The sequence below is a fragment of the Nomascus leucogenys genome, chromosome 2, assembly GCF_006542625.1.
Source record: "Nomascus leucogenys isolate Asia chromosome 2, Asia_NLE_v1, whole genome shotgun sequence".
Taxonomy (NCBI): domain Eukaryota; kingdom Metazoa; phylum Chordata; class Mammalia; order Primates; family Hylobatidae; genus Nomascus; species Nomascus leucogenys.
The window spans coordinates 137596369-137607095 of NC_044382.1; the positions used below are offsets into that span (position 1 = coordinate 137596369).

At 32.8% G+C, this 10727-nt stretch overlaps 1 protein-coding gene across 1 annotated transcript in view; it reads left to right on the forward strand.

Annotated features, from left to right (window-relative positions):
* ADAMTS19 (ADAM metallopeptidase with thrombospondin type 1 motif 19) overlaps nt 1–10255 on the forward strand; it is a 274439-nt gene extending 264184 nt beyond the window's left edge. The window contains exons 22-23 of the mRNA XM_030818417.1: nt 6521–6698; nt 8650–10255. Coding sequence (XP_030674277.1) covers nt 6521–6698; nt 8650–8801 — 330 coding nt within the window. The 3' untranslated portion in view covers nt 8802–10255. The remainder of the gene's footprint in view (nt 1–6520; nt 6699–8649) is intronic.
* The last annotated feature ends 472 nt before the right edge of the window (nt 10256–10727 follow it).

Sequence of the window (10727 nt, forward strand, 5' to 3'; positions counted from 1 at the left end):
AGTAGCCCTTCTTTTATTCCTTTATCTTCTTTTTTTTAAATTACACTTTAAGTTTTAGGGTACATGTGCACAACATGCAGGTTTGTTACATATGTCTACCATTCAGGACATAGGCATGGGCAAGGACTTCATGTCCTTTATCTTCTTAATAACCTTGCTTTCACTTTAAGGACTCACCCTGAATTCTATCTTGTAAGAGGTCCAGAAACCACCTCTCTTGGGGTCTGGATCGGAGGCCCTGTGTCGTAACAGTACCATTGGTTTCCTTTGACCACAAAGCAACAAAGTAGCTTTGTAGTGTAACTGATTATTTAAATATTACATAACTGGCTAAAAGTGGATGAAATTGCCCAGCTTCCACAGTGGTAGTAATCTACTTCTAACTCCATCGATTTTATGTAATTGTGTTTTGTTAATAAATGTTATTGAATAAAATACCAGATCCATAGTAAATAATCTCTGGTGTTTTTATTTTTTACAAAGGACCATGGACATAATGAGTGGTCAGTAAATATTTGAAAACAAAAATAAATGATGTAGTATTCTGAGACATTCAAGCAAACTATAATTTTAACACTATGTTAGACAGGACTTCTACTTGCAGAAAGCTAAGACTTGCCACAACTGTAAGCTGGCAAACTGGATAATAGTTATTGAGATTAGAGTCTTTACTCTTACGTAGCTTCACCACTTAGAAATTTTCACCACCTAGATGATAGTAACTTTTAATAATAAATTATTTGGAGTTTTACTTTGATAGTAATTTAGACCTGAACCTGCAGCTATGATCTACTACAATACCTTGTCTAACAAAAAGGAAAAATAAGTTTCAGTAAATTATTTGCTAGAGGCAAATAATTAGAAGCCAGGTCTCCTAATTTTGAGGTCAGAATTATTTTGGCTTTTTCTTTAACGTCTGTGTGTTTTTAATCATAGTGACGTTATTTGAGAAGATATTTGATTATTTAATATTGTCTTCTATAATAAAAATAATAAATAGTTTAGAAGATAACTTGGGATTTCAATGGTTCTATTTCAAATAACTGTCCATTTTCCATACATTTGTAATAAAAGTTTTACCAAATTATATTTTATAAAGAAAATACTTACTAGTAAGAACTTGATGTTTTATTATTAAAATATTCTAGTGAAAATTAGATTCTAAGGCTAAAAGATTATTTATTTTAATAATAAAGCAAATCTATTAGTTATTAGTTTCTAAAGCAGAAAATTATACTGTTTTAGTTTAATGAATTACAGAATTTCCATTATTTCTTGGAGAATATTTTTATTTCCAGGTTATGCCCAAATAGTTACAAACGTAATTTGCCTATAAAATGCAACTAACATCTTTTTTTAGTCCCCAAATTTTTATAAAAGGTGCTATTCAGCCATTATCTGCTAAGATTATATATTCTGAGTTATCATGTGTCTACTGTTATTTTATGTCATTTTCAATAATACTGAAAAATGTGTTACTTTGCTTTGCTCATATCCCTTGGAGTTGATTATATAAGATTGACTAAAAGTGTCAGGAATAGTCTGTGACTAATTATGGACCTCTTTGAAATATTGAGAACCTTCTTTATCACATCAGAGTGAGCTCATCTTTCTAAGGCTTTTGTTATTCTTTTGGTTTCTTAAATATTGTGATATTTTTCAAGATTTACAGAAATTTTAGGAATAGATACTAGAACAGTATTTTGTTCTACGTAATATTAATCCCTTAAAAGTTTTAGTTAAACTGTATTGCATTGTCCTGAAAATACTTTTCTAAGCATGTCTTTATTTGTATGATTATATCCATTGTATAGAGTGGTATTGAGATTAAAGCTTTTAAAAGAGAAAGACCATGTCAACGAGTCCTCCTATAATAGCTGGAAATTATAATAAAGCTTACACTGAACTGGAAATATTCAAATCCTGTAGAAGTTTAAGAGAAAAAGTCAGGTTTAAAGGACATGACATCCTAGTTTGTTGTTCTTTGATCTGCTATTTTCAGAAAGCAAAGAATTCATCAGATACAAAGATAATATTTTGCAGAAATACATACAGAGTAAAACTTAGAAAGTTACGTTATCTGTAGATTCATGTTAATGATGTGCACATAAAATTCCATTATTCTGCAGTAAGCTATTGTCATAACAGAAATATAGGCTTCATTATTGAACATGACATACAAACAACTCTAACATAATTTACTATGCAAGTAGTAATACATAATTTACCACGTAAGTAGTACCATGATACTACTTACAGATAAGAAGCAATACAAAGGTTCTATGTTAAATACAGAACATGTACTTTTGGCCAGTAATTTCCAAACTCAGACTGCACAGCATAATCACCTAAATACTTTTACTAAAAATGCAGATTCCCAGATCTCACATGAATTTATTGACTAAGAAATTCTATGTCTTAAAATCCATCATTGTCTTTAAAGAAAAATCTCTCCTGTGATTCTGAAGTGTAGACTCAACATATGAATATATGGTTTAATTTATGAATATTGCATAAATATGCATAGGTAGTTAGGATAGTGTGGAAGCTCTCATGGAGAAGCTGGATTTGAGATAGTGTTTTGTTTTGTTTTGTTTTGTTTTGTTTTGTTTTGTTTTGTTTTGTTTTGTTTGAGACAGAGTCTCAATCTGTCACCCAGGCTGGAGTGCAGTGGCATGATCTTGGCTCACTGCAACCTCCGCCTCTTGGATTCAAGCAATTCTCCTGTCTCATCCTCCCCAGTAGCTAGAATTACAGGCCTGCACCACCACACCTAGCTAATTTTTGTATTTTTAGTAGAGATGGGGTTTCGCCATGTTGGATAGGCTGGTCTAGAACTCCTGGCCTCAAGTGACTGCCTGCCTCAGCCTCCCAAAGTGCTGGAATTACAGGTGTGAGCCACCACACCCAGCCTAAGATACAATTTTGTAAAAAGGCATGGCATTTAGGAAAGGAGTATTACTCTGAGCACAATTGTAGAGGTGGAAATAGAAATTGCATGGAAATGATTAGTTTATAAAATAACAAATTATTTTTAATAGGGTGGAGTCAAATATAAAGTTAAAGAGGTAAACACATGCCAACCTGGATATAGTGGGATACTGGGCTTTATCTTGTAGGCAATGGTAAACTCAATAACCAAAGATTTTTGTCCAAGGAGCATATATATGTAAATAAATTTTGAAAGAATGCATTTTCAATTAATATGTGCCATTCATTGGCAGGCTGAGGACTAAAAACAAATCAAACAATAGTACATTAGGTTTGAGGCAATGAGGATTTGTGCAGAATGCTTCTTGTGCTAAGGAAAATAAGAAAAGAGATGAGCCCAATGATGATCATAAAGGAAGAATTGATAGCAAAGAGAATGCAATACTAATAGTGACTTAGGAAAATACAGAGGAAAAAAAGTATTACAAATGGTATGTCTGTATACTTAAAAGATGACAATCAGAAAATATTTACCAATTTGTAATCAGAATAGAATACACCAAGATAATTTATTTAAATAATTCTAATTGTGTTAGTAAACCCTTTAAGCAAAATATTGCTATAGCTTTTTACATGGAAAATAAAACGGCTAGTAAATAAATCATTATTTTCAGAAACACAAGCACATTTCCCCTCTTACATATAGTTTTGATACCATAAAATAGTGGTATTTTCTCAGACAAATTAGCATCAGACTATTTGTGTCAAAAAACAGATTTAGTGATATATGTATGAAACTAAGAGACTTCCCTGGTAAAAGACCATTATGTGTCAAATATGTTCTTTGCAAAATATTTTACAAATGAAAATAATATTTAGTTGAAATGCAACAAATCGGTTAAAAGTGCACTTGATTAGTAAAAGCCGTATATGACATACCCACAGCCAACATCATACTGAATGGGAAAAAGTTGAATGCATTTCCCCAAAACTGGAACAAGATAAGGATACCCACTCACCACTTCTCAACATAGTACTGGCAGTCCTAGCCAGAGCAATCAGGCAAGAGAAAGAAATAAAACATCCAGATTTTAAAAGGGGAAGTCAAATTATCTTGAGACTCCTTCAAAAGACTCCTAGACTTGACAAATGGCATCAGTGAAGTTTCAGGATACAAAATCAATGTAGAAGCATGTCTATACACCAATAACATTCAAACTGATAATGAAATCAAGAAGACGGTCCCATTTACAATAACCACACACACAAAAGAATTACTTAGGAATACATTTAACTAAGAAGGTGAAAGACCTCTACAAGGAGAGCTGCAAAATACTGATGAAAGAAATAAATGACACAAACAAAAGGAAGAACATCCCATGCTAATATAAGAATCAATATCATTAAAATGACCATACTGCCCAAAGCAATCTAGAGATTCAGCACAAATCCTATCAAATTATCAATGTCATTTTTCACAGAATTAGGAAAAAATCCTGAAATTCATATAGAACTCCAAAATAGCCTGAATAGCTGAAGCAATCCTAAGTAAAGAACAAAGCTGGAGCTATCACATTACCTAACTTTATGCTACAAGGCTATAGTAACCAAAATAGCATGGTACTAGTACAAATACAGATACACAGATCAAGGGAACAGAAAAAAGAACTCAGAAACAAAACCACATACCTATAACCAACTGATCTTCAACAGAGTCAGTAAAAAAATGCAATGAGGAAAGGACAACCCTATTCAATAAATGATGCTGGAAAAATTGGATAGCCATATGCAGAACAATGAAACTGGACCCCTGTCTCTCACCATATACTCAAGGTGGATTAAAGATTTTAACATGAGACCTGAAACTTAAAATCCTAGAAGAAAACCAAAGAAAATCCTTTTGGACAATGGCATATGCAAGGAATTTATGAGTAAGACCTTAAAAGCAAATGCAACAAAAACAAAAAGGCGCAAATGAGACTTAAGTAAATGAAAGAGCTTCTGCACAGCAAAAGAAATAATCAACAGAGTATACAGAAAACTAACTGAATGGGAGAAAATATTTTCAAGCTATGCATCTGACAAGGACTAATACTCAGAATCTTCAAGGAACTCAAACAACTCAACAAACAAAAAACGAGTAGCCCCATTAAAAAGTGGACAAAGGACATGAACACACATTCCTCAGGAGAGACACACAAGCAGCCCACAAACATATAAAAAATGCTCAACATCACTAATCATCCAAGAAATGCAAATTAAAACCAAAATGAGATACCATCTCATACCAGTCAGAATGGCTATTATTAAAAAGACAAAAAAAAAAACAGATGTTGGTGAGGATGCAGAGAAAAGGGAATACTTATACATTGTTAGTGAAAATGTAAATAAACACAACCACTATAGAAAACAGTATGGAGGGTTCTCAAAGACCTAAAAATAGAACTACCATTTGACTCAGCAGTCCTACTATTGGGTATCTATCCAAAGGAAGCAAAATCCTTGTATCAAAAAGACATCTCCACTCATATGTTTATCACAGCACTATTCATATTAGCAAAGTTATGGAATCAAAGTGTCCACCAACAGATAACTGGATAAAGCAAGTGTGTGTACCTGTGTGTGTGTGTGTGTGTGTGTGTATGTAATAATATGCAGCCAAAAAAGAATGAAATTATGTATTTTACAGCAACATGAATGGAGCTGGAGGCCATTATCCTAAGTGAAATAACTCAGAAACAGAAAATCAAATATTACATGTTCTCGCTTGTAAGTGGGAACTAAACAATGGGCCCATGTGGACGTAGAGAGAGAGAGAAAATAGACACTGAGGTCTCCAAAAGCAGAGAGAGTTGAAAATTTACATATTGGGTACAATGTTCACTAGCTGAGTGATGGGTATACTAGAAGCCTAAACCTTACCATTTTGCTATATATCTATCCCCTGAATCTATAAAAATAAAAAAGAGAAAAAAAGTACCTTTTACCTGAGAAATTCAGATTATCAAATATTTTTATTAGCATAATACTAACATCATCTAATCTACCAAGAAAAAGCAATTACTTTAATAACATATCTGGCTAAGACATCTTGATATTATTTATAAACATTTTAAGGCCAGAGAAAATAAGACAGGTGAGTATATTTAAAGACTGTAACAAGGATCCAGCTCTAAAAGTAGACATGTGCTAACTTCTGAACATCAATGATTAAATTAAATAATAATGAATCAATTATTTGTTTGCAAACCATGTATTAGACCTTTGAAAGCTGTCTGCTCAAGCATTAATGGTGTCATTCACTCTCTTTCTCTTCAAGTCATACTGTACCTTTTTCTTTATCCTTCTTTACTCTTATGTCCTTTTCATTACCCAAAACTCTGTCTTAGATCAGCCAGAGGTTCTCAAAGGCATTGTGCCCAATTTATGAGCATCAATGTTTCTGACCCACGTTTTGCATTGACTATGGATGTTGCAGCTCATATTTAATTTTAAGAAACACTTAGAGAATGTTGCCACACCCTAGAAAATAATAACAGCAAAAAATAAAAATAAAAAAGAACCTTAACAAACCTTGTATTTCTCCTAGTGCTCAATTACCTGTGGCAAAGGAATGCAGTCCCGTGTAATCCAATGCATGCATAAGATCACAGGAAGACATGGAAATGAATGTTTTTCCTCAGAAAAACCTGCAGCATACAGGCCATGCCACCTTCAACCCTGCAATGAGAAAATTAATGTAAATACCATAACATCACCCAGATTGGGTAAGCAGACAAAAAAAAAAAAAAGATGCTTTTGAGAAACATAGAAATGCTTATGGCTTCTTGTATTTTATATATTACTTTAAACCTTGATAGTTGTAAACCTATACTGATTATTTTGGTTTGGACTAAATTGGATCCATTTAAATATGATTTCGTCCAAATGGTCAAGTGTGTAAAAAAGTCCTAAAAACTTAAACTGCTTTGATTCCCAAAGTTGTCCAATCAGAGGCAGGTCCAGGAAATAATAATGCCACACCACCCCAGGTCTTTTTGAACCAAAATTTAGACTCGGATCAATCCCATGGCAGAACTATCAATTAAGTTAATGTCTGTGGAAAGATGAGATTGTAGTGTAAGCCTCAGATTTCTCCGTGGTTAATAGCCTTCCTTGTGATCTGGGTATAAATTATTCTTTGGAGGAACACAGACTAAAAAATGTCTTTCAAGAAGAATGGGTGCATGGATCTACACCATTAAACAAGAAGTTCTATTTTCTTTTTAAGCTTTGAGAATATGATACCAAATAAAAAATACATTCTAGTAATATTGACTATATTGATGTTTACATTGTTTTATGTTATGAAATGCCTTCATATATATCCTCAATTTCTGTTATTTAACCCATAATTGAGAATTAGACTATATATTTTAAGTAGATATAGCCTACACTTGCATAACAAATACTAATGAATGATTTAGCATTTACATCTGTGACTATTAGTAGCTTTTAACAGCACTCCTGCCTGAGTGTCAGTGAGTTAATTTATGTTTAATACCTTTGGTTTTAACCTGTGCATATAATCTCCAGGGGAACAATTTGAATCACACAAAATAATATTACCAAAATGTAAGCAGATAAATTATCATATGTATTTTTCCAGGCATAAGACTCAATCAAATGGGAAAGCTTGGTTTCTTCACGGAAATACAAAAATTCTCTTTTTAGGGCCAAATAATTAACTAACATTCCTAAGAAATAATCAGTTCAAGGCGAATAACACTCATTAAGACAAAAAGTTAAGCCATTCTAGAGCAGATGTACTAAATCCATTTATTCAATAGCAGTATAATTCCTTTCTCCAGCAATTAGTTGGAGTCCTTGAAATATTATGTGGCAGAAAATAATGGATTAAAAGAAAAATTTTGTTAAAATTGCATTTTCTCTATTATTCCTTGAAGATATACCCCAAAATACAGAAGCACAATGGTTAGGAAAATCTAAGGTTTTTAAAAATAGAATAATTATATTAGAATACGATTCATTCTCATATGCAAAAGAAATAATTATAGCAGGAGTGACTCTCATCATGCATTCCAGAACACACTGTTTTACAAAAATGGAGGCCAAGTCTACATGACCAAATATTCTATACCAAGTTCTCATTTCAAACACTTCAACTATTGCTATAAATCTCAGTCGCTTATGATGATATGCATTGATTTTTATAGAAGCCTGAAATCACAGCTCCAGATAATCCATTTAGATGTGTCTGTTATCTGGGGAAACTAGGAATATGAAATAACTGTGAGCATATTTTTACTTTGCTGTTTCCTTGTAATTTCAACCCCAATAATAGTATTTATTAATTTGTATTCCCATAAAGGTAGATATATTGAGCACATTTTTCTTTTTAATTTTCTCTACTAAAATTCAAAAGAAACTTAAATGAAAGCTATGAAACTGAAGCTTAAAAGTACAACACACTGAACCTGGGAATTTTATCTTTAATAGGCCTAAAAACATTTATAAGTAAAAATATTATTCATTCTTTACTTTTTAATCATAGGAGGTATGTATGTGTGTGTATCTCTTTCTTGTTTAAAATCCAGAAGGTAATATAAATGAATCAAAGAGAGTGTACAAATCCGCCCCACTTAAACGCTTGAAGTTTGTTTTTACTGACATATATGAGATCTGCATGGATTGAATTCACTACGTTCTGTTTCACAGCTGCTCTGACTTTCAAGTGCCTGGGAGATCAGTGGCCAGTGTACTGCCGAGTGATACGTGAAAAGAACCTATGTCAGGACATGCGGTGGTATCAGCGCTGCTGTGAAACATGCAGGGACTTCTATGCCCAAAAGCTGCAGCAGAAGAGTTGACCTCTAGCAGGCTGGCTGGATCACAGCTCTTTGCAATTACATTATTTATAAACACACACACTAGCATGTTTTTCAGACCAAATATTATCAGATTACATATAATTTAATCAAATTAATTTATTTTTTTGCCTGCCAAACATCCAATGTGGTGCTTGTTTTGGTTACACAAACATTTTGATTTATACTATATGGCTTCATAAATAATTTTATTGAATGAATTAGTTGGATCCAGTAATATAATAAAAAGAAAACGGAAAAAAATAGATCATTATACTTAAAACAATGTTTCATTGTTTGTTAGGGCTATCTCTAAGGTGCTACTCTCTCCCCACCAATAACATTGAATTATCCAGAATGTATACTGACTTAGCATAATAGTTTAGGTATATATGAAGAGAAACTATTTTTGTTTTTTGGTGTCCTGCTGCAGAATTAGCCCATTTTCTGTCATCTGCAGGAGATGTGTAAACATAATGAACCTCATGGTGTTGAACAGGTTTTTAGAGAATGTATTATGAATTTGGTTCAGATTTATAGACATCCATAGGAAAAATTCTGCTGTAATTATAACCTTATTTTGATACGGAAAAGAAAAGTCAAAATAGAGACTTTGATCATGTTCATGAACATGTACTTGAACACAAGTATTGTAACAATGAAACACTGTAATGATTTACACTGAATCACAATTGCACTGTTGATATAGTGTAGAGAAATCGTTAGAAATGGTAACATCTTACAAAAAATATGTATTATTTTAACATGTTATCTCTAGATTTTAGCTTTTTTAAAAATATTTTTAACAAAGAAAACATTGATCCACCCATTTCCCTGTATCTTTTTAGCAGATTTATTAAAGATTATAGTACTTAGCCTCACGAATCATAATTAGAAAATTTACTGATATTTCTCAGCCTTTTCCCTAGGAAAAAGAAAAAACAGAAAGCATATAATACTGTGGTAGTTTCATTGTGTTTTTCTTCCTTTTAAAAATTAAAAAGTTTTACAATTATGTGAAACGTTCAAAAGCCAGCTTAAAATTTTTCTTGTGAGAAAATATTGTACATGATTCACATGATTTCTTAGATTTTTCAATAAAATATGTAAAACTTCCCATTGAGAGACAATTCTTCGTAGACTTGTCACATATCCACATGTCTGATGAACAAAGGTACTGTCTACTTTTGTTCTGGAGTATCTTCTAGAGGATGTTTGTATAGTGAACTGCCTTGGAAGATAGTATCTCTCTTGTGAGCAAAGGGCAAACATGCTTCTCATAAAAGTTTCAGGTTCCCTAAAATTGGGGTTTCTTTACTATAAGACAATCCAATGCATGTTCTGACGTCACCTGGCTCTCTTCATGTCACCCTTTGGGAAATGGGGCTCAAGGAGCCAGTACAGGAAAAGCTGATTGCCTCGCTACTACTATTGCTGTGAGTAATAAAGTCCTTTGTCTCTAATGCAGAAGTCTCATGTCTTCTGCCCTGAAATCATAACAGGATAACTTGATAAGTTGCAAGTAGGGTAAAACCTCAAAAGCTTCACAGTTCTTTACATTTCTCTTATTAATATTTTTCACCGTCATTTTAATAAATGTGTTTTAATATCGAGGTCACCTCTTTCCTAGATTGACCCTTCCTACGTAAGTCCTTTAATTTAACTGCTGAGATATAGGGTTAACCAATATCAACAAATTTTACGTGAAATAGTAGACGAATGGGAGAAGGAAAAATTGAAATAGTAAGTTCCATCCCTTGACTCCTGAATCCATAAATCTAGGTAGAAATAGCACCATGTATTGGTTGATAGTTCAGAAAATATACATCTTAGAGAACATTATCTCAAACCTCCAAAGTGTTTTCATCCACCTGGTAGGAGACTAAACCTTTCTTAAAAAGACATACCATTCTGTTAGGCCATCTGCTT